The 23,592-nt window shown below is 57.3% G+C and overlaps 1 protein-coding gene across 1 annotated transcript; it reads left to right on the plus strand.

Moving 5' to 3' along the window:
• The first annotated feature begins 3,572 nt into the window (after window positions 1-3,572).
• Window positions 3,573-22,679, plus strand: mrpl9 (mitochondrial ribosomal protein L9). The gene is made up of 7 exons (XM_078207148.1): window positions 3,573-3,734; window positions 8,219-8,378; window positions 8,466-8,590; window positions 11,334-11,387; window positions 14,558-14,659; window positions 19,236-19,319; window positions 22,255-22,679. Exons 1-7 carry the CDS (start codon window positions 3,630-3,632, stop codon window positions 22,414-22,416), a joined length of 792 nt encoding a protein of 263 aa, XP_078063274.1. The 5' UTR covers window positions 3,573-3,629; the 3' UTR covers window positions 22,417-22,679.
• Window positions 22,680-23,592: the final 913 nt, after the last annotated feature.

Genomic DNA, 23,592 nt, shown 5'->3' on the forward strand with positions numbered 1-23,592 from the left:
CTCAGTACTGACCCACAGTGTGGCGCTCCCTCAGCACTGACCCTCCCACAGTGCGGCGCTCCCTCAGCACTGACCCTCTCACAGTGCGGCGCTCTCTCAGCACTGACCCTCCCACAGCACTGACCCTCCCACAGTGCGGCGCTCCCTCAGCACCGACCCTCCCACAGTGCGGCGCTCCCTCAGCACTGACCCTCCCACAGTGCGGCGCTCTCTCAGCACTGACCCTCCCACAGTGCGGCGCTCCCTCAGCACTGACCCTCCCACAGTGCAGCGCACCCTCAGCACTGACCCTGGGACAGAGGTACATCAGCCCATCTGCCTTCAGTGCAAATTGGTTCTGATTTATGTCTATGGGAATATTGCTTAAATTGGAGCTCTGGAGATAGCTTGCTATTAAGAATTATACTTTGTCATGTTTAAGTATTTTAACTGGGAAAAGTGATGCCAATTCTTTTTGTTCTATTCGAACTGTGTTCTTAAATAAAGTTTGTTTTAATAAAAGCTCCCTCGTGGGTCACTTGAATCATACCTGGAGTGAAACACCTTCCGCTCACCCTCATGCCAAAATCAGAAGGGAAAGTTAAAGTTTATTTATTAGTGTCACAAGTAGGCTGACATTAACACTGCAATGAAGTTACTGTGAAAATCCCTCAGTTGCCACACTCTGTCGCCTGTTCGGGTAACACTGAGGGAGGATTTAGCATAGCCAATCCACCTAACCTACACATTGTTGGAGTGTGGGAGGAAACCGGAGCACCCGGAGGAAACCCACGCAGACACGGGGAGAAGGTGCAGACTGCACACAGACAGTGACCCGAGCCGGGAATCGAACCGGGTCCCTGGCGCTCTGAGGCAGCAGCACTAACCCACTGTGAGATAAAAGTTGGGATCTAGGCTAACTTCATAAAATATACCTTGGAGATTCTGATCTGGTCCCAAACAAGGTCCACTCTGGTGCACTCTGTATCTGGAGGGGGGGGTGGTGGTGGGGGGGGGGAGCTGGGGGTCTCTCTCTGGGGGGGGAGGGTTGGGTGTCTCTGGGGGGGCTGGTGGTCTCTCTCTCTTGGGGGGCGCTGGGGGGTCTGGTGGTCTCTCTCTCTTGGGGGGCGCTGGGGGTCTCTCTCTCTCTGGGGGGGGCTGGGGGGTCTCTCTCTAGGGGCCTTGGGGGGGATCTCTCTGGGGGGGGGGGCTCTCTCTCTCTCTCTGTGGGGGGGGCTGGGGGTCTCTCTCTCTCTCTGGGGGGGTGCTGGGGGTCTCTCTCTCTCTCTCAGGGGGTGCTGGGGGTCTCTCTCTGGGGGGGGGCTGGGGGTCTCTCTGGGGGGGGCTGGGGGTCTCTCTCTGGGGGGGGGTGGCTGGGGGTCTCTCTCTCTCGGGGGGGGCTGGAGGTCTCTCTCTCTCTCTGGGGGGGGGGCTGGAGGTCTCTCTCTCTCTCTGGGGGGGGGGGCTGGGGGTCTCTCTCTCTCGGGGGGAGCTGGGGGTCTCTCTCTCTCTGGGGGGGGGGCTGGGGGTCTCTCTCTCTCTCTCTCTGGGGGGGAGCTGGGGGTCTCTCTCTCTCTCTCTGGGGGGGGGCTGGGGGTCTCTCTCTCTCTCTGGGGGGGGGCTGGGGGTCTCTCTCTCTCTCTGGGGGGGGCTGGGGGTCTCTCTCTCTCTCTGGGGGGGGGGGCTGGGGGTCTCTCTCTCTCTCTCGGGGGGGGGCTGGGGGTCTCTCTCTCTCTCTCTGGGGGGGTGCTGGGGGTCTCTCTCTATCTCTCTGGGGGGGTGCTGGGGGTCTCTCTCTCTCTCTCTGGAGGGGTGCTGGGGGTCTCACTCTCGGGGGGGGGGGCTGGGGGTCTCTCTCTCTGGGGGGGTGCTGGGGGGTCTCTCTCTCTCGGGGGGCTGGGGGTCTCTCACTCTCTCTGGGGGGGTGCTGGGGGTCTCTCTCTCGGGGGGGGCTGGGGGTCTCTCACTCTCTCTGGGGGGGGGCTGGGGGTCTCACTCTCGGGGGGGGAGTTGGGGGTCTCACTCTCTCGGGAGGGGGCTGGGGGTCTCACTCTCTCGGGAGGGGGCTGGGGGTCTCACTCTCTCGGGGGGGTTGGGGGTCTCTCACTCTCTCGGGGGGGGGTTGGGGGTCTCTCACTCTCTCGGGGGGGTTGGGGGTCTCTCTCTCTGGGGGGGGGCTGGGGGTCTCTCTCTCTCTCTCTCTGGGGGGGGAGGCTGGAGGTCTCTCTCGGGGGGGGCTGGAGGTCTCTCTCTCTCTCTGGGGGGGGGGGCTGGAGGTCTCTCTCTCTCTCTGGGGGGGGGGGCTGGGGGTCTCTCTCTCTCTCTCGGGGGGAGCTGGGGGTCTCTCTCTCTCTGGGGGGGGGGCTGGGGGTCTCTCTCTCTCTCTCTGGGGGGGAGCTGGGGGTCTCTCTCTCTCTCTCTGGGGGGGGCGCTGGGGTTCTCTCTCTCTGGGGGGGGGGGCTGGGGGTCTCTCTCTCTCTCTGGGGGGGGGGCTGGGGGTCTCTCTCTCTGGGGGGGGGGGGCTGGGGGTCTCTCTCTCTCTCTCGGGGGGGGGCTGGGGGTCTCTCTCTCTGGGGGGGGCTGGGGGTCTCTCTCTCTCTGGGGGGGCTGGGGGTCTCTCTCTCTCTCTGGGGGGGAGCTGGGGGTCTCTCTCTCTCTGGGGGGGGGCTGGGGGTCTCTCTCTCTCTGGGGGGGGGGGCTGGGGGTCTCTCTCTCTCGGGGGGGGCTGGGGGTCTCTCTCTCTGGGGGGGGCTGGGGGTCTCTCTCTCTCTCTGGGGGGGGGCTGGGGGTCTCTCTCTCTCTCTGGGGGGGGGGGGCTGGGGGTCTCTCTCTCTCTCTGGGGGGGGGCTGGGGGTCTCTCTCTCTCTCGGGGGGGGGGGCTGGGGGTCTCTCTCTCTCTCTGGGGGGGGCTGGGGGTCTCTCTCTCTCTCTGGGGGGGGGGGGCTGGGGTCTCTCTCTCTCTCTGGGGGGGGGGCTGGGGGTCTCTCTCTCTCGGGGGGGGGGGGCTGGGGGTCTCTCTCGGGGGGGGGGCTGGGGGTCTCTCTCTCTGGGGGGGGAGCTGGGGGTCTCTCTCTCTCTCTGGGGGGGGCTGGGGGTCTCTCTCTGGGGGGGGGAGCTGGGGGTCTCTCTCTGGGGGGGGGAGCTGGGGGTCTCTCTCTCTCTGGGGGGGGGGGGTTGGGGGGGTCTCTCTCTCTCTCTCTCTCTGGGGGGGGGGGCTGGGGGTCTCTCTCTCTCTGGGGGGGGGGGCTGGGGGTCTCTCTCTCTCTCTCTCTGGGGGGGGGGGCTGGGGGTCTCTCTCTCTCTCTCTCTGGGGGGGGGGTTGGGGGTCTCTCTCTCTCTCTCTGGGGGGGGGTTTGGGGGTCTCTCTCTCTCTGGGGGGGGTTTGGGCGTCTCTCTCTCTCTCTGGGGGGGGGGTTGGGGGTCTCTCTCTCTCTCTCTCTGGGGGGGGGCTGGGGGTCTCTCTCTCTCTCTCTCTGGGGGGGGGCTGGGGGTCTCTCTCTCTCTCTCTCTGGGGGGGGGGTTATTTTGTGTGTTTCCAATCAGGCGCCGCCGCGGCCGCCCCGCCCCCCCGGGGGCCTCCCTGACTCCGCGGCGCTCCGGTTGCCGGGGAAACGCGGCCTAGCGGGCGCCCCGCAGCCTGAGCCGCGGGAATGTGGAGACTGGGAGGCGGCGTCCGGCTGGCGGCGAGGCCCGGGCCCCGCATCCCCCCGCCCGCCGCACCGGGAGGCCGCGGAGTGAGCGGCAGCCCCGCCCGGGTGAGAGAGAGAGAGAGAGAGGGGGGGGAGAGGGAAAAGGTGGAGAGATGGAAAGAGAGAGAGAAAGAAAGGAGAGAAGGTGTAAGGAGAGATAGAGAAGGAGAGGAATAGAGAGAAGGAAAAAGAGAGAGAGAGAAAAAGAGAGGATGAAAGACAGAGACATTAAAGAGAGAGAGAAAACCGACTGGGAGTTTTGCTCAGTGTGACCCGAACAGGAATGTGGGCGACCAGGGGATTTTCACAGTAACTTCATTGCAGTGTTAATGTCAGCCTTACTTGTGACACGAATAAATAAACTTTTACTTTAACCGGAGCACCCGGAGGAAACCCACGCAGACACGGGGAGAAGGTGCAGACTCCGCACAGACAGTGACCCCGAGCCGGGAATCGAACCCGGGTCCCTGGTGCCGTGAAGCAGCAGCGCCAACCCGCCGCGCCGCCCAGACTGCTCATATGAAGAAGAGAGAGACGGTTTGCTACAGACCATGTGCCTTGTCTCCACGGATCCGTTTAATAAATCGTATTTTCTGAATCTCGAAGTCTGACTACCGGTGGATTTTTCCCACAACAAATGGCGTAGTCGGCAGGATCCTATTACTGGTGAGACCGATTGGCCACGGTCGCAACCGGGGTAGAGATCGCGGGATCTGTGACAGTCGGACTGGATCGGAAAATACGGTTTATAAGGGGGAAATATTTGTACTGTGTATTTGTGATAGTATTTTGTTATAGTGATAAGTACTAACTGCTGATAGGAATAAATAACTGTGATTTGTGCTGATCAACAAAAGGACAAGGTAGTGCCTGTCTCAAAAGCTCTGCCTTAGACTGGCTATTAAGAGCGGGAGAGAAAGAGAGAGGCAGGAGACAGAGAGAGAGAGAGACAGGGAGGGAGAGAGAGAAAGGAGACAGAGAGAGAGAAGACAAAAAAAGGTGAGAGAGAAAAGAGAGAAAGAGAAAGGAGGAGACAGAGAAGGAAAGAAGGGTGAGAAAGAGAGAGGGAAGATGTGTTTATTGGGACATTGATTGGGAACGAGGGAGATGGATGGGGTACTGTTAAAGGTGGTGGGATATTCCCCCAGACCCTAGAACTGAATTGGTGCTGTACAGAATTATAAATGTATCCCTGCCTTCTCCAGACTGATAGACCATTAGTGGAGGGGTTTGCCTTGTACTGAGCAGCTTGGGGCAGGGAGGGGGACGGGGGATTTGGGGGGGGGGGGGGGGGGGCGATACTGGAGCTATCCTGTTATTGTACGAGCCATACATTCAGGGAGCAGAAATCCAAGCCCCAGAGAAGACAGCTGGACAAATCAAATTTAACTTTGTGCAAAACCCCCAGTCGAACTGGGGGGAGGGGCGGGCGGGCGCCGTAAAAGTGGTCGTGAGTCTATCCTAGTCTCATAAAAGACAACACCCTCCCATATGGTTCGCTCCTGTTTCATTCCGCAAGGAGACCTGCCCCTAAATTAAACCGAATGAACTGAGGGACAAAGTTAAAATGGGCAACCCCTTAAAAACCGGGCTGGGATTGGAGAGGGGGGGGGGGGTAGTTTATAGTTCTCAGTCCCGTAGGAATGATGTGGAGATGCCGGCGTTGGACTGGGTGGGCACAGTAAGTCTCTCAACACCGGGTTAAAGTCCCAACAGGTTTATTTGGTAGCACGAGCTTTCAGAGCACTGCTCCTTGATCAGGTAGAAATGTGATTAATGATTAACTACCCTCCAAAATTAGCTATTGGAATCAGAGAATCCCTCCAGTGCAGAAGGAGGCCATTCGGCCCATTGAGTCTGCACTATCCCCGTAACCCCATCTATTTACCCAAGGTAGGATCGCTGTGCCACCCTGAATTATTGGCATTCTTTCAGTGACACCCGTGCCCCGAGTGGTGGTGTTCTCCGCTGCCCCAGTGATACTCTGGGCAGCACGGTGGCACAGTGGGTTAGCACTGCTGCCTCACAGCGCCAGGGACCGGGTTCGATTCCTGCCTTGGGTCACTGTGTGGAGTTTGCACGTTCTCCCCGTGTCTGCGTGGGTTAGGTGGATTGGCCATGCTAAATTGTCCCTTAGTGTCCAAAGATGTGCAGGTTAGGTGGATTGGCCATGCTAAATTGCCCCTCAGTGTCCAAAGATGTGCAGGTTAGGGGGATTGGCCATGCTAAATTGCCCCTTAGTGTCCAAAGATGTGCAGGTTAGGTGGATTGGCCGTGCTAAATTGCCCCTTAGTGTCCAAGATGTGTAGGTTAGGTGGATTGGCCATTCGTATTTGTCCCTTAGTGTCCAAAGATGTGCAGGTTAGGGGGATTGGCCGTGCTAAATTGCCCCTTAGTGTCCAAAGATGTGCGGGTTGGGTGGATTGGCCATGCTAAATTGCCCCTTAGTGTCCAAAGATGTGCGGGTTAGGTGGATTGGCCATTTGTATATGTCCCTTAGTGTCCAAAGATGTGCAGGTTAGGTGGATTGGCTGTGCTAAATTGTCCCTTAGTGTCCAAAGATGTGCTGGTTAGGTGGATTGGCCGTGCTAAATTGTCCCTTAGTGTCCAAAGATGTGCAGGTTAGGTGGATTGGCCGTGCTAAATTGTCCCTTAGTGTCCAAAGATGTGCTGGTTAGGTGGATTGGCCGTGCTAAATTGTCCCTTAGTGTCCAAAGATGTGCAGGTTAGGTGGATTGGCCGTGCTAAATTGCCCCTTAGTGTCCAAAGATGTGCAGGTTAGGTGGATTGGCCATGCTAAATTGTCCCTTCGTGTCCAAAGATGTGCAGGTTAGGGGGATTGGCCGTGCTAAATTGCCCCTTAGTGTCCAAAGATATGCGGGTTAGGTGGATTGGCCATTCGTATTTGTCCCTTAGTGTCCAAAGATGTGGAGGTTAGGTGGATTGGCCGTGCTAAATTGTCCCTTAGTGTCCAAAGATGTGCTGGTTAGGTGGATTGGCCGTGCTAAATTGTCCCTTAGTGTCCAAAGATGTGCTGGTTAGGTGGATTGGCCGTGCTAAATTGTCCCTTAGTGTCCAAAGATGTGCTGGTTAGGTGGATTGGCTGTGCTAAATTGTCCCTTAGTGTCCAAAGATGTGCAGGTTAGGTGGATTGGCCGTGCTAAATTGCCCCTTAGTGTCCAAAGATGTGCTGGTTAGGTGGATTGGCCATTCGTATTTGTCCCTTAGTGTCCAAAGATGAGCGGGCTAATTGGATTGGCCATGTTAAATTGCCCCTTAGTGTCAGGGGGATTAGCTCGGGTAAACACATGGGGTTATGGGGATAGGGTGGGACTGTGGCCGGCGCAGACTCAATGGGCTGAATGGCCTCCTCCTGCACTGTAGGGTTTCTATGATACCCAGTGAAGATTGTCAGGGAAAACCATTTTCCCTCTGGTCCCCTGATAACCAGTTAGAGATGTAAACCCCCTCCCAAAGAGGGTGGCTGTGACCAGGAACCCACTTACTGCTCCTCGGATATTGGGAGCAGTTTTGGGGTCCCGTATCTAAGGAAGGATGTGCCGGCCTTGGAAAGGGTCCAGAGGAGGTTCACAAGAATGATCCCTGGAATGAAGAGCTTGTCGTATGAGGAACGGTTGAGGACTCTGGGTCTGTACTCGTTGGGAGTTTAGAAGGATGAGGGGGGGGATCTTATTGAAACTTACAGGATACTGCGAGGCCTGGATAGAGTGGACGTGGAGAGGATGTTTCCACTAGTGGGAAAAACTAGAACCAGAGGCACAACCTCAGGCTAAAGGGACGATCCTTTAAAACAGAGATGAGGAGGAATTTCTTCAGCCAGAGAGTGGGGAATCTGTGGAACTCTTTGCCGCAGAAGGCTGTGGAGGCCGGGTCATTGAGTATTTATTTATTAGTGTCACAAGTAGGCTTACATTAACACTGCAATGAAGTTACTGTGATAATCCCCGAGTCGCCACACTCCGGTGCCTGTTCGGGTTACACTGAGGCAGAATTTAGCACGGCCAATGCGCTCGAACCAGCACGTCTTTCAGACTGTGGGAGGAAACCGGAGCACCCGGAGGAAACCCACGCAGACACGGGGAAAATGTGCAGACTCCACACAGACAGTGACCCGAGCCAGGAATCGAACCCGGGTCCCTGGCGCTGTGAGGCAGCCACTGTGCCACCCCAAAGATAGATAGGTTCTTGATTGGGAAGGGGATCAAAGGTTACAGGGGAAAGGCAGGAGAATGGAGTTGAGAAATGTATCAGCCATGGAGGAGCAGACTCGATGGGCCGAATGGCCTGATTCTGCTCCGAGTCTTGTGATCCACTGAGAGGGTGCTGGAGTTGGATTCCGTACGGGAATTGGGATGAGGGCTTGTGAGGAGGATTGGTTTGCCGGGTTAAGGAATGACAGCGGGTTTGCGTGGTACCCAATCGAACAACTCTTTCATAGGGCAGGTACGGGGAGACGACCGGCTGAATGGACTCGCTGCCGGCCTCCGAAGGTCCGGGCACCAGCTGAGACGCTGCTTCTCTCTCCGCAGGGCACAGTCATCGTGGAGCGCTGGTGGCAGGTTCCCCTCGCGAAGGAAGGAAGTCCGGCAAGGCTGCACCCACGCAGACACCGGGTCTACAAACTGGTGGAGGACACCAAACTGAGACCCAAAGTGGACCTGGAGCTGATCCTGACGCAGACAGTGCCCAGTAGGTATCCAGAGTCACTGCTCCCTCCACCCTGCCGACAAAACCCCGTCTCCTTTAACCTTCTGAATGTTTCCCTCCCACACACAGAGCTCGGAGGGCGAGGAGACACGGTGTTTGTGAAAGCGTCGCTAGGTCGGAACAAGCTCCTTCCCCAAGGTCTCGCCGTCTACGCCTCCCCGGAAAACAAGGCCGTGTTTGAGGAAGAACGAAGGGTCAGTGATATCCCCGCTTACATTTCTACCCCTCGCTCTCACACACTCCCGCTCCCTCGCGGGCGCCCTCGCTCTCTCTCTCACACACTCCCCCCCTCTCTCGCCATCGCTCTCTCTCTCGCTCTCACACACCCCCGCTCTCACACACCCCCGCTCTCACACACCCCCGCTCTCACACACCCCCGCTCTCACACACCCCCGCTCTCACACACCCCCGCTCTCACACACCCCCGCTCTCACACACCCCCGCTCTCACACACCCCCGCTCTCACACACCCCCGCTCTCACACACCCCCGCTCTCACACACCCCCGCTCTCTCTCGCTCTCTCTCTCTCTCGCCCTCACTCTCACACACCCCCGCTCCCTCGCGGGCGCCCTCGCTCTCACACACCCCCGCTCCCTCGCGGGCGCCCTCGCTCTCACACACTCCCGCTCTCACACACCCCCGCTCCCTCGCGGGCGCCCTCGCTCTCACACACTCCCGCTCTCACACACCCCCGCTCCCTCGCGGGCGCCCTCGCTCTCACACACTCCCGCTCTCACACACCCCCGCTCCCTCGCGGGCGCCCTCGCTCTCACACACTCCCGCTCTCACACACCCCCGCTCCCTCGCGGGCGCCCTCGCTCTCACACACTCCCGCTCCCTCGCGGGCGCCCTCGCTCTCACACACCCCCGCTCCCTCGCGGGCGCCCTCGCTCTCACACACTCCCGCTCCCTCGCGGGCGCCCTCGCTCTCACACACTCCCGCTCCCTCGCGGGCGCCCTCGCTCTCACACACTCCCGCTCCCTCGCGGGCGCCCTCGCTCTCACACACCCCCGCTCCCTCGTGGGCGCCCTCGCTCTCACACACCCCCGCTCCCTCGCGGGCGCCCTCGCTCTCACACACCCCCGCTCTCACACACCCCCGCTCTCACACACCCCCGCTCTCACACACCCCCGCTCCCTCGCGGGCGCCCTCGCTCTCACACACTCCCTCTCTCACACACCCCCGCTCTCACACACCCCCGCTCCCACACACCCCCGCTCCCACACACCCCCGCTCCCACACACCCCCGCTCCCACACACCCCCGCTCTCACACACCCCCGCTCCCTCGCGGGCGCCCTCGCTCTCACACACCCCCGCTCTCACACACCCCCGCTCTCACACACCCCCGCTCTCACACACCCCCGCTCTCACACACCCCCGCTCTCACACACCCCCGCTCTCACACACCCCCGCTCTCACACACCCCCGCTCTCACACACCCCCGCTCTCACACCCCCCGCTCTCACACACCCCCGCTCTCACACACCCCCGCTCTCACACACCCCCGCTCTCACACACCCCCGCTCTCCACACCCCTGCTCTCACACACCCCCGCTCTCACACCCCCCCGCTCTCACACCCCCCGCTCTCACACCCCCCGCTCTCACACCCCCCCGCTCTCACACCCCCCCGCTCTCACACCCCCCGCTCTCACACCCCCCCGCTCTCACACCCCCCCGCTCTCACACCCCCCGCTCTCACACCCCCCCGCTCTCACACCCCCCCGCTCTCACACCCCCCCGCTCTCACACACCCCCGCTCTCACACACCCCCGCTCTCACACACCCCCGCTCTCACACACCCCCGCTCTCACACACCCCCGCTCTCACACACCCCCGCTCTCACACACCCCCGCTCTCACACACCCCCTCTCACACACCCCCGCTCCCTCGCGGGCGCCCTCGCTCTCTCTCTCGCTCTCACACACTCCCGCTCTCTCGCGGGCGCCCTCGCTCTCTCGCCCTCGCTCTCTCTCGCTCTCACACACTCCCGCTCCCTCGCGGGCACCCTCGCTCTCGCGCACTCGCTTTCTCTCGCGCACTCGCTCTTTCTCGTGCTCTCGCTCTCTCTCGCTCTCTCGTTCTCACTCTCTCGCTCTCTCGCTCTCTCGCTCTCACTCTCTCGCTCTCACTCTCTCGCTCTCACTCTCTCGCTCTCACTCTCTCGCTCTCACTCTCTCGCTCTCGCTCTCACTCTCTCGCTCTCACTCTCTCGCTCTCGCTCTCGCTCGCTCTCACTCGCTCACTCTCTCGCTCTCACTCTCACTCTCGCTCTCGCTCGCTCTCACTCTCGCTCGCACTCACTCTCTCACTCTCGCTCGCACTCACTCTCTCACTCTCGCTCGCTCTCACTCGCTCGCTCTCACTCGCTCGCTCTCACTCTCTCGCTCTCACTCTCTCGCTCTCACTCTCTCGCTCTCACTCTCTCGCTCTCACTCTCCCGCTCTCGCTCTCTCGCTCTCGCTCTCTCGCTCTCGCTCTCACACTCTCGCTCTCACTCTCTCGCTCTCGCCCTCACTCTCTCGCTCTCACTCTCTCGCTCTCACTCTCTCGCTTCACTCTCTCGCTCTCACTCTCTCGCTCTCACTCTCTCGCCTCTCTCGCTCTCACTCTCTCGCTCTCACTCTCTCGCTCTCACTCTCTCGCTCTCACTCTCTCGCTCTCACTCTCTCCTCTCTCTCTCTCTCTCGCTCTCACTCGCTCGCTCTCACTCGCTCGCTCTCACTCTCTCGCTCTCCACTCTCTCGCTCTCACTCTCGCCTCTCACTCTCTCACTCTCTCGCTCTCACTCTCTCACTCTCTCGCTCTCACTCTCTCACTCTCTCGCTCTCACTCTCTCACTCTCTCGCTCTCACTCGCTCGCTCTCGCACACGCACGTGGAGTGAAGGGATTACAATGCAGAATCTGACTAAATAATCTTTCTCGTTCTAACAGTTATTCCGAGAGGGAAAACCAGAGGAGAGAAAGCAGACACGCACTGGGGAAATGGTGAGTCACCTCCCCGTCCCCGTAACCCCTCCCCATCCCCGTAACCCCCCTCCCCATCCACGTAACCCCCTCCCCGTCCCCGTAGCCCCGTCCCCGTAACCCCCTCCGCATCCCCGTAACCCCCTCCCCATCCCCGTAACCCCCTCCCCACACCTGTAACCCCCTCCCCATCCCTGTAACCCCCTCTCCATCCCCGTAACCCCCTCCCCGTCCCCGTAACCCCCTCCCCATCCCCGTAACCCCCTCCCCATCCCCGTAACCCCCTCCCCATCCCCGTAACCCCATCCCCATCCCCGTAACCCCCTCCCCATCCCCCCGTAACCCCCTCCCCCATCCCCGTAACCCCCTCCCCATCCCCGTAACCCCCTCCCCGTCCCGGTAACCCCCTCCCCGTCCCGGTAACCCCCTCCCCGTCCCGGTAACCCCCTCCCCGTTCCCGTAACCCCCTCCCCGTACCGGTAACCCCCTCCCCATCCCGGTAACCCCCTCCCCGTCCCGGTAACCCCGTCCCCGTAACCCCCTCCCCGTCCCCGTAACCCCCTCCCCGTCCCTGTAACCCCATCCCCGTAACCCCCTCCCCGTCCCCGTAACCCCCTCCCCGTCCCCGTAACCCCCTCCCCATCCCCGTAACCCCCTCCCCGTCCCCGTAACCCCGTCCCCGTAACCCCCTCCCCGTAACCCCCTCCCCGTCCCCGTAACCCCGTCCCCGTAACCCCCTCCCCGTCCCCGTAACCCCCTCCCCACCCCCGTAACCCCCTCCCCACCCCCGTAACCCCCTTCCCCATCCCGGTAACCCCCTCCCCACCCCTGTAACCCCCTCCAGCTCCACACCTCCCTCTCTATCTCCGTATCCTCCTCCAGCCCCCACACCCCCTCCCTATCTCTGTAACCCCCTCCACCCCTCTCCCTATCTCTGTAACCCCCTACCCCTTCCTCCTCCCCCTGCCCCTCTCCCCCCTCCCCCTGCCCCTCCCCTCCCCCCTTCCCCTCCCCTCCCCCCTCCCCTCCCCTCCCCCCTCCCCTCCCCTCCTCCATCCCCCTCCCCCTCCCCTACACCCCCTCCCCTTCCCCCCTCCTCCCTTCCCTCCCCTCCCCCCTTCCCCCCCTGCCTCCCCCTCCCCCCTGCCTCTCCCTCCCCCCCTCCCCGCCCCCTCACCCCCTCCCGCCCCGTCCCCCCTCCCCTCCCTGTCCCCCCCTCCCCCTTCCACCCCCCCTCCCTCCTCCCCCACCCCCCTTCCCTCCTCCCTCCCGCTCTCCCCACCTCCCGCTCTCCCCCCGCCCCCCGCTGCCCCCTCCCCCTCCCCCCCTCCCCCTCCCCGTCCCCCCTCCCCGTCCCCCCTCCCCATCCCCCCGTCCCCCCTGTCCCTCCTCCCCCTCCCCAGTCCCCCCCTATCACTGTCTGTGTGGAGTTTGCACCTTCTCCCCGTGTCTGCGTGGGTTTCCTCCGGGTGCTCTGGTTTCCTCCCACAGTCTGAAACACGTGCTGGTTAGGGTGCATTGACCCAAACAGGGTCGGACTGTAGCAACTAGGGGATTTTCACAGTAACTTCTTTGCAGTGTTGATGTAAGCCTTACTTGTGACTAATAAATAAACTTTATTTACTTTACTTTACTTAGTGTCTAAAGATGTGCGGGTTAGGTGGATTGGCCGTGCTAAATTGCCCCTTAGTGTCAGCGGGATTAGCCGGGTACATATGTGGGGTTATGGGGATAGGGCCTGGGTGGGATTGTTGTCAGTGCAGACTCGATGGGCTGAATGGCCTCCTTCTGCACTGTAGGGATTCTATGACCTCTGATTCTAGTATTTGAGCGGATGGGGGCAAGCGAGACTCTGGCCCTTAACAACTGACACAACATCTGGGGGGGGAGGGAGGGACAGATGAGATTTTTATTTAAATGCAGCGAGTTGTTGTGATCTGAAAGGGCGCTGATTCAATCGAAACTTTCAAAGGTGCGGGGAGATTTGGAAAACAATTTGGAGGGGATTGCGGGGGGTGTGGTAAGCATGCAGGTGAATTGGATAGGTCTTTCAAGAGCTAGAACATAAAAGATGGGCTGAATAGCCTCCCCTTCCTTTCTACCCCCCCCCCACTCCTTACAAACACTCCCTCACCCTCCTCCGACACAAAGCAAGACCTTGGAGTCCTCGAGCATCAGTCGCTGAGAGTAAGCGCGCAGGTACAGCAGGCAGTAAAGAAGGCAGACGGTATGTTGGCCTTCATAGCGAGAGGATTTGAGTACAGGGATAGGGATGTTTTGCTGCAATTGTACAGGGCGTTGGTGAGGCCACACCTGGAGTATTGTGTGCAGTTTTGGTCTCCTTATCTGAGGAAGGATGTCCTTGCTACAGAGGGAGCACAGCGAAGGTTTACCAGGCTGATTCCTGGGATGGCAGGTCTGTCATATGAGGAGAGACTAAGTCGGTGAGGATTATATTCACTGGAGTTTAGGAGAGTGAGAGGGGATCTCATAGAAACTTATAAAATTCTAACAGGGTGGATTCAGAAAGAATGTTCCCGATGGTGGGGGGAGTCCAGAACTAGGGGGTCACAGTTTGAGGATAAGGGGTAAACTTTTAGGACTGAGGTGAGGAGAAATTTCTTCACCCAGAGGGTGGTGAATGTGTGGAATTCACTCCCACAGAAAGTTAAGGTTCATTTATTAGTGTCACAAGGCTTACATTAACACTGCAATGAAGTCACTGTGAAAATCCCCCTCGTCACCACACTCCGGCGCCTGTTCGGGTTACACTGAGGGAGAATTTAGCACGGCCAATGCACCCTAACCAGCACGTCTTTCAGACTGTGGGAGGAAACCGGAGCACCCGGAGGAAACCCACGCAGACACGGGGAGAACGTGCAGACTCCGCACAGACAGTGACCCAAGCCGGGAATCGAACCAGGGTCCCTGGCGCTGTGAGGCAGCAGTGCTAACCCGCTGTGTCACCCCAGTAGTTGAGGCCAAAACATTGTGTGATTTGGAGAAGGAATTAGATATCGCTCTTGGGGCGAAAGGGATCGAGGGATACGGGGGGAAGGGGGGGAATCAGGATATTGGATTTGATGATCAGCCAGGATCAGAATGAATAGTGCAGCAGGCAGGAAGGGCCGAATGGCCTCCTCCTGTTTCTCTGGGCCGGGTCTGTGATTCCCTCTGCTTCCCTTGTTCAGACGATCGAGTTCCTGAAGAATTCCACTCTGATGGTGAGGATGAAGAATAATGTGAAGTGGGAGCTGACGAAGGAGCTAGTGTGCCGACATTTCCTGAAGGAGGTGAGTGAGACCGAGACCCACGGGTCCAAGTAACTCCTCCCCGACCGCCTCTTTCCGACCCTGAGGCAACCGGCCATTGTTCTATCCATTCACAGGACGTGGGCCCCGCTGGCCGGGCCCAGCGTTTATCCCTAATTGTCCCTCAAGAAGGTGGTGGGTGAGCTGCCATCTTGAACCCGCCGCAGGGGTGTAGGTACACCCACAGTGCTGTTAGGGAGGGAGTTCCGGGATTGTTATTGGACATCAGTCAGTCCCCGTGTGTGGTGTAGGTACACCCACAGTGCTGTTAGAGAGGGAGTTCCGGGATTGTTATTGGATATCAGTCAGTCCCTGTGTGTGGGGTAGGTACACCCACAGCGCTGTTAGGGAGGGTGTTCCAGGATTGTTATTGGATATCAGTCAGTCCCCGTGTGTGGGGTAGGTACACCCACAGTGCTTTTAGGGAGGGAGTTCCAGGATTGTTATTGGACATCAGTCAGTCCCCGTGTGTGGTGTAGGTACACCCACAGTGCTGTTAGAGAGGGAGTTCCGGGATTGTTATTGGATATCAGTCAGTCCCCGTGTGTGGGGTAGGTACACCCACAGTGCTGTTAGGGAGGGAGTTCCGGGATTGTTATTGGATATCAGTCAGTCCCCGTGTGTGGGGTAGGTACACCCACAGTGCTGTTAGGGAGGGAGTTCCGGGATTGTTATTGGACATCAGTCAGTCCCCGTGTGTGGGGTAGGTACACCCACGGCGCTGTTAGGGAGGGAGTTCCAGGATTGTTATTGGACATCAGTCAGTCCCCGTGTGTGGGGTAGGTACACCCACGGTGCTGTTAGGGAGGGAGTTCCGGGATTGTTATTGGACATCAGTCAGTCCCCGTGTGTGGGGTAGGTACACCCACAGTGCTGTTAGGGAGGGAGTTCCGGGATTTTGACCCCAGCCACAGTGAAGGAACGGCCGATATATTTCCCAGTCGGGATGGTGAGTGGCTCGGAGGGGGGAACTTGCAGGCGGTGGGTGTTCCCCATGTGTCTGCTGCCCCCCCCCCCCTTAGAACATAGAACATAGAACATTACAGCTCAGAACAGGCCCTTCGGCCCACGATGTTGCACCGACCAGTTAAAAAAAAAACTGTGACCCTCCAACCTAAACCAATTTCTTTTCGTCCATGAACCTATCTACGGATCTCTTAAACGCCCCCAAACTAGGCGCATTTACAACTGATGCTGGCAGGGCATTCCAATCCCTCACCACCCTCTGGGTAAAGAACCTACCCCTGACATCGGTTCTATAACTACCCCCCCTCAATTTAAAGCCATGCCCCCTCGTGCTGGATTTCTCCATCAGAGGAAAAAGGCTATCACTATCCACCCTATCTAAACCTCTAATCATCTTATATGTTTCAATAAGATCCCCTCTTAGCCGCCGCCTTTCCAGCGAAAACAATCCCAAATCCCTCAGCCTCTCCTCATAGGATCTCCCCTCCATACCAGGCAACATCCTGGTAAACCTCCTCTGCACCCTCTCCAAAGCCTCCACATCCTTCCTGTAATGTGGGGACCAGAACTGCACACAGTACTCCAAGTGCGGCCGCACCAGAGTTGTTTACAGTTGCAACATAACGCTACGACTCCTAAATTCAATCCCCCTACCAATAAACGCCAAGACACCATATGCCTTCTTAACAACCTTATCTACTTGATTCCCAACTTTCAGGGATCTATGCACACATACACCTAGATCCCTCTGCTCCTCCACACTATTCAAAGTCCTCCCGTTAGCCCTATACTCAACACATCTGTTATTCCTATCAAAGTGAATTACCTCACACTTCTCCGCATTAAACTCCATCCGCCACCTCTCGGCCCAACTTTGCAACCTGTCTAAGTCTTCCTGCAAACTACGACACCCTTCCTCACTGTCTACCACACCACCGACTTTGGTGTCATCAGCAAATTTGCTAATCCACCCAACTATACCCTCATCCAGATCATTAATAAATATTACAAACAGCAGTGGCCCCAAAACAGATCCCTGAGGTACACCACTTGTAACCGCACTCCATGATGAATATTTACTATCAACCACCACCCTCTGTTTCCTATCCGCTAGCCAATTCCTGATCCAATTTCCTAGATCACCCCCAATCCCATACATCTGCATTTTCTGCAGAAGCCTACCATGGTGAACCTTATCAAACGCCTTACTAAAATCCATATATACCACGTCCACTGCCTTGCCCCCATCCACCTCCTTGGTCACTTTCTCAAAAAACTCAATAAGGTTAGTAAGGCACGACCTACCTGCCACAAAACCATGCTGACTATCACCTATCAATTCATTACTCTCCAAATAACTATAAATCCTATCCCTTATAATTTTTTCCAACATCTTGCCGACAACAGAAGTGAGACTCACCGGTCTATAATTCCCGGGGAAGTCTCTGTTCCCCTTCTTAAACAATGGGACAACATTCGCTAACCTCCAATCTTCTGGTACTATACCAGAGGCCAACGACGACCTGAAGATCAGAGCCAGAGGCTCTGCAATCACTTCTCTTGCCTCCCAGAGAATCCTTGGATAAATCCCATCCGGACCAGGGGATTTATCTATTTTCAGACCCTCCAGAATATCCTGCACATCCTCCTTATCAACTGTAATACTGTCTATTCTACTCCCCTGCAACCCAGTGTCCTCCTCAGCTATATTCATGTCCCCTTGCGTGAACACCGAAGAGAAATATTGGTTCAATGCTTCACCAATCTCCTCCGGTTCCACACATAACTTCCCTCTGCCATCTATAACTGGCCCTAAACTTGCCCTAACCAACCTTCTGTTCTTGACATACCTATAGAACGCCTTAGGATTCTCTTTAACCCTATCCGCCAAAGTCTTCTCATGTCCCCTTTTAGCCCTTCTAAGCTCGCTCTTCAACTCCCTCTTAGCCAATCTAAAGCTTTCTAGTGCACTACCCGAGTGCTCACGTCTCATCCGAACATAAGCCTCCTTTTTCTTTTTAACCAACAAAGAAACTTTTTTGGTGCACCACGGTTCCCTAGCCCTACCAATTCCTCCTTGCCTGACAGGGACATACCTATCACAGACTCGCAGTAGCTGCTCCTTGAAAAAACTCCACATGTCGGACGTTCCCAGTCCCTGTAAACTCCTAGTCCAACCTATGTTTCCTAATTCTCTCCTAATAGCCTCATAATTACCCTTCCCCCAGCTAAAACCACTGGCCCGAGGTTCATGCCTATCCCTTTCCATCACTAAGGTGAACGTAACCGAATTGTGGTCACTATCACCAAAATGCACACCAACTTCCAAGTCTAGCACCTGGTCTGGCTCATTTCCCAGCACCAGATCTGTCCTTCTAGATGGTAGAGGTGGTGGGTTTGGAAGGTGCTGTCGAAGGAGCCTTGGTGAGTCGCTGCGGGGCATCTTGTAGATGGTTCACACGGCTGTGTCGGGGGTGGAGGGAGTGAGTGTTTGTGGTTAGCGTGTCGATCGAGCGGGGCTGCTTTGCCCTGGATGGTGTTGATGAAATCTGGAAAACTGTTTATTAGTGTCACAGGTCAGCTTACATTAACACTGCAATGAAGTTACTGTGAAAATCCCCGAGTCGCCACACTCCGGTGCCTGTTCGGGTTACACTGAGGCAGAATTTAGCATGGCCAATGCACCCGAACCAGCACGTCTTTCGGACTGTGGGAGGAAACCGGAGCACCCGGAGGAAACCCACGCAGACACGGGGAGAACGTGCAGACTCAGCACAGACAGTGACCCGAGCCGGGAATCGAACCCGGGTCCCTGGAGCTGTGAAGCAGCAGTGCTAACCCACTGTGCTCGGACGGGCAGTCGAGAGTCAACCACATTGCTGTGGCTCTGGAGTCACATGTAGGCCAGACCGGGGTAAGGACGGCAGATTTCCTTCCCTAAAGGGAACCGGATGGGTTTTTCCCACAATGGGTCATCAGTAGATTCTTAATTCCAGATTTTCTTTTATTGAATTCAAATTCCACCATCTGCCGTGGCGGGGATTCGAACCCGGGTCCCCCAGGATGTTAGCTGAGTTTCTGGATGATTAGCCTGGTGATGATACCACTGGGCCATCGCCCCCCTGTGTGAAGAATGCTGTTTTGATTTCCTTTACCCCTCCAGACCCCCCCATTCAGTGACAATGAGGGGGCTGGGGGCCGAGGCAGGGTTCGGAGTGAATACGGGCAGCACGGTAGCACAGTGGTTAGCACTGCTGCTTAACAGCTCCAGGGTCCCGGGTTCGATTCCCAGCTTGGGTCACTGTCTGAGTGGAGTTTGCACATTCTCCCCGTGTCTGCGTGGGTTTCCTCCGGGTGCTCCGGTTTCCTCCCACACTCCAAAGATGTGCGGGTTTGGTGGACTGGCCATGCTAAATTGCCCCTTAGTGTCCAAAGATGTGTCGGTTAGAGGGATGAGTGGGTAAAATATGTAGGGATATGGGGGTAGGGCCTGGGTGGGATTGTGGTCGGTGCAGACTCGATGGGCCGAATGGCCTCTTTCTGCACTGTGGGGTTTCTGTGAATAAATGAAATCCGACCGTTTCTTTCTCAGCTCCGAGTCTTCGTGCCGCAAGATGCATTGAAGATCCCGGAGGAACCAATCACTACCTGGGGAGAACACTGGTGCGAAGTTACAGTGAGTGATCGTGAAGATTTCCCGTCACGTTCCGCGATTCTCCCCTTCCTTTATCCGGTTTACACCATCAGAGACTAGGTGGGGAGGTTTCAGAACTGTCGCAGCATCAGGATCGGATGAGACATTCACCAAAGCTCCCTCTACACTGTCCCCCATCAAACACTCCCAGGACAGGTACAGCACGGGGTTAGATACAGAGTAAAGCTCCCTCTACACTGTCCCCCATCAAACACTCCCAGGACAGGTACAGCACGGGGTTAGATACAGAGTAAAGCTCCCTCTACACTGTCCCCCATCAAACACTCCCAGGACAGGTACAGCACGGGGTTAGATACAGAGTAAAGCTCCCTCTACACTGTCCCCCATCAAACATTCCCAGGACAGGTACAGCACGGGGTTAGATACAGAGTAAAGCTCCCTCTACACTGTCCCCCATCAAACACTCCCAGGGCAGGTACAGCACGGCGTTAGATACAGAGTAAAGCTCCCTCTTCACTGTCCCCATCAAACACTCCCAGGACAGGTACAGCACGGGGTTAGATACAGAGTAAAGCTCCCTCTACACTGTCCCCCATCAAACACTCCCAGGACAGGTACAGCACGGGGTTAGATACAGAGTAAAGCTCCCTCTGCGCTGTCCCCATCAAACACTCCCAGGACAGGGACAGCACGGGGTTAGATACAGAGTAAAGCTCCCTCTACACTGTCCCCATCAAACATTCCCAGGACAGGTACAGCACGGGGTTAGATACAGAGTAAAGCTCCCTCTACACTGTCCCCCATCAAACACTCCCAGGGCAGGTACAGCACGGCGTTAGATACAGAGTAAAGCTCCCTCTTCACTGTCCCCATCAAACACTCCCAGGACAGGTACAGCACGGGGTTAGATACAGAGTAAAGCTCCCTTTACACTGTACCCCATCAAACATTCCCAGGACAGGTACAGCACGGGGTTAGATACAGAGTAAAGCGCCCTCTCCACTGTCCCCGATCAAACACTCCCAGGACAGGTACAGCACGGGGTTAGATACAGAGTAAAGCTCCCTTTGCACTGTCCCCCATCAAACATTCCCAGGACAGGTACAGCACGGGGTTAGATACAGAGTAAAGCTCCCTCTACACTGTCCCCCATCAAACACTCCCAGGACAGGTACAGCACGGGGTTAGATACAGAGTAAAGCTCCCTCTCCACTGTCCCCCATCAAACACTCCCAGGACAGGTACAGCACGGGGTTAGATACAGAGTAAAGCTCCGTCTACACTGTCCCCCATCAAACACTCCCAGGACAGGTATAGCACGGGGTTAGATACAGAGTAAAGCTCCCTCTGCACTGTCCCCATCAAACACTCCCAGGACAGGGACAGCACGGGGTTAGATACAGAGTAAAGCTCCCTCTACACTGTCCCCATCAAACATTCCCAGGACAGGTACAGCACGGGGTTAGATACAGAGTAAAGCTCCCTCTACACTGTCCCTCATCAAACACTCCCAGGACAGGTACAGCACGGGGTTAGATACAGAGTAAAGCTCCCTCTACACTGTCCCATCAAACACTCCCAGGACAGGGACAGCACGGGGTTAGATACTGAGTAAAGCTCCCTTTACACTGCCCCATCAAACACTCCCAGGACAGGGACAGCATGGGGTTAGAAACAGAGTAAAGCTCCCTCTACACTGTCCCCCATCAAACACTCCCAGGGCAGGTACAGCACGGCGTTAGATACAGAGTAAAGCTCCCTCTTCACTGTCCCCATCAAACACTCCCAGGACAGGTACAGCACGGGGTTAGATACAGAGTAAAGCTCCCTTTACACTGTACCCCATCAAACATTCCCAGGACAGGTACAGCACGGGGTTAGATACAGAGTAAAGCTCCCTCTCCACTGTCCCCCATCAAACACTCCCAGGGCAGGTACAGCACGGGGTTAGATACAGAGTAAAGCTCCCTTTACACTGTCCCCCATCAAACATTCCCAGGACAGGTACAGCACGGGGTTAGATACAGAGTAAAGCTCCCTCTACACTGTCCCCCATCAAACACTCCCAGGACAGGTACAGCACGGGGTTAGATACAGAGTAAAGCTCCCTCTACACTGTATCCCATCAAAAACTCCCAGGACAGGTACAGCAAGGAGTTAGATACAGAGTAAAGCTCCCTCTGCACTGTGCCCATCAAACACTCCCAGGACAGGTACAGCACGGGGTTAGATACAGAGTAAAGCTCTCTCTACACAGTCCCCCATCAAACACTCCCAGGACGTGTACAGCACGGGTATAGATACAGAGTAAAGCTCCCTCTACACTGTCCCCCATCAAACACTCCCAGGACAGGTACAGCACGGGGTTAGATACAGAGTAAAGCTCCCTCTACACTGTCCCCCATCAAACACTCCCAGGACAGGTACAGCACGGGGTTAGATACAGAGTAAAGCTCCCTCTACACTGTCCCCATCAAACACTCCCAGGACAGGTACAGCACGGGGTTAGATACAGAGTAAAGCTCCCTCTACACTGTCCCCCATCAAACACTCCCAGGACAGGTACAGCACGGGGTTAGATACAGAGTAAAGCTCCCTCTACACTGTCCCCATCAAACACTCCCAGTACAGGTACAGCAGAGTGATGTTGTTTTCGCTGCGGGCCTATAATTCTTGCGGCAGGCAAGCCTGAGGGTAGGAGACAAACCTTCAGAAAGCTCATTGTGTGGGCCAGTTTCCTGTGATCTTGGCAAACAAGCGCAGTTAAAGGGACAGGCACTGTTCCGTGTTCCTGCCCGCAGTATCACACTGCTCTACGGCATTGCCCCTTTATTGTGTAACATCCGATTGGCTGGTGGGGTGATGGGTGCATGCGGGGGGTGGGTGGGGGAGCTGTTGATGTGTTTGAATGCCCCCGCTGATTTCTGTGTCCTCGCCCCCCCACCCCCCTGCACAGGTGAACGGGATTGAGACAGTCCGCATGCCCATGTCTGTGGTCAACTTTGAGCGCCTGAAAACCCGCCGCTACAAGGAGTGGCTGCTCCGCCAGCGGGAGGGGAGAACAGAGGAGGAGGAGGAGGGCGACAGTGTGGGAAAGGAGCCCCCCAGAGTCAGCTGACGGCGCAGGAAGCCAGACCCCCCTGGGCCTCACCAGCACTCCGGGAACAATCCTCACCTCTGCCTCTCTGCACGTCACCCCGGGGTGGTGTGTCCGGTGAGGGGGGGGGGGGAAGGGACATCCGCTCTGAGATCGATGCTGCCCTCGGGAAGATGGGTGTTGGTGTCAGTCCAACCCTCTCCTCCGTCCTCCTCCCCACCGTCGCTGGCATGGGAATTGTACCGACATTGTCTGCGTTAATAAAGGACTCGTATATCGATTGACCTCTCGACTGTGGAGCCTTGTGGATAGCGGTGACCCCCCTTGCGACCACTGTACCCCGAGTTCTGTATCCGTGGGACCCTCCACTCCATTTCCTTCACCCCCCCACAATGTTTGCTCGTTCTATCTCGGGGAATGCACATCAGTATTCTGTATGTCCACGGGAGCCGGTGTGGGTATCTCACTGCCCAGTCTGATCCTGACCAAACGCACTGGCGTGGAGAAGCTGTACCGCAGTCCCAGATGAGAGTGAATCATCCTCTTGTACGTGTACCGCGCTTGATTCCAGATTGCCCCCAACCCGACCGCCTCAGTTGTATCTTCAAGGTTCCATCCCCTTCCCTCTCCGTCTCCTTTCACTCGAGAGGGCTACAGTCCTCCTCTGGGCAACATGTCCTCGTAACGCGACCTCTCCAGATTCCCACCTCCCCCTCTCAGCCACCTATCCGAGACCGCCCGCCACACCCGTCCACCCTTGAGTCGGTGCCGGCCAGTCCTGCGTATTCTGATTTAGAATTTCACGGGATGCGGGCGTCGCTGGGTGAGTCCAGCATCTGTTGCCTCACCCCTAATTGCCCCTCGAACGGGGATGTGGGGGCGTCGCTGGGGCAAGGCCCAACATTTATTGCCCATCCCTAATTGCCCCTTGAACTGAGTGTGTCGCTCGGGTCATTGCGGGGAGGGCAGTTAAGAGTCGACCACATTTTGCGTGCGTGCGCGCGCGTGTGTGTGCGCGCATGTGCCTGTGTGCGCGTGCGTGTGTGCACGCGCGTGTGTGCACACGCGTGTGTGCGTGCGCATGCGTTCACATATAGGCCAGACCGGGGTAAGGACGGCAGATTTCCTTCTCTAAAGCGGACATTAGTGAACCAGGTGGGTTTATTTTTTTACGACAATCCATGGTAGTTGTCACGG

This window comes from Mustelus asterias, unplaced genomic scaffold (assembly GCF_964213995.1).
Source record: "Mustelus asterias unplaced genomic scaffold, sMusAst1.hap1.1 HAP1_SCAFFOLD_2087, whole genome shotgun sequence".
Classification (NCBI taxonomy): domain Eukaryota; kingdom Metazoa; phylum Chordata; class Chondrichthyes; order Carcharhiniformes; family Triakidae; genus Mustelus; species Mustelus asterias.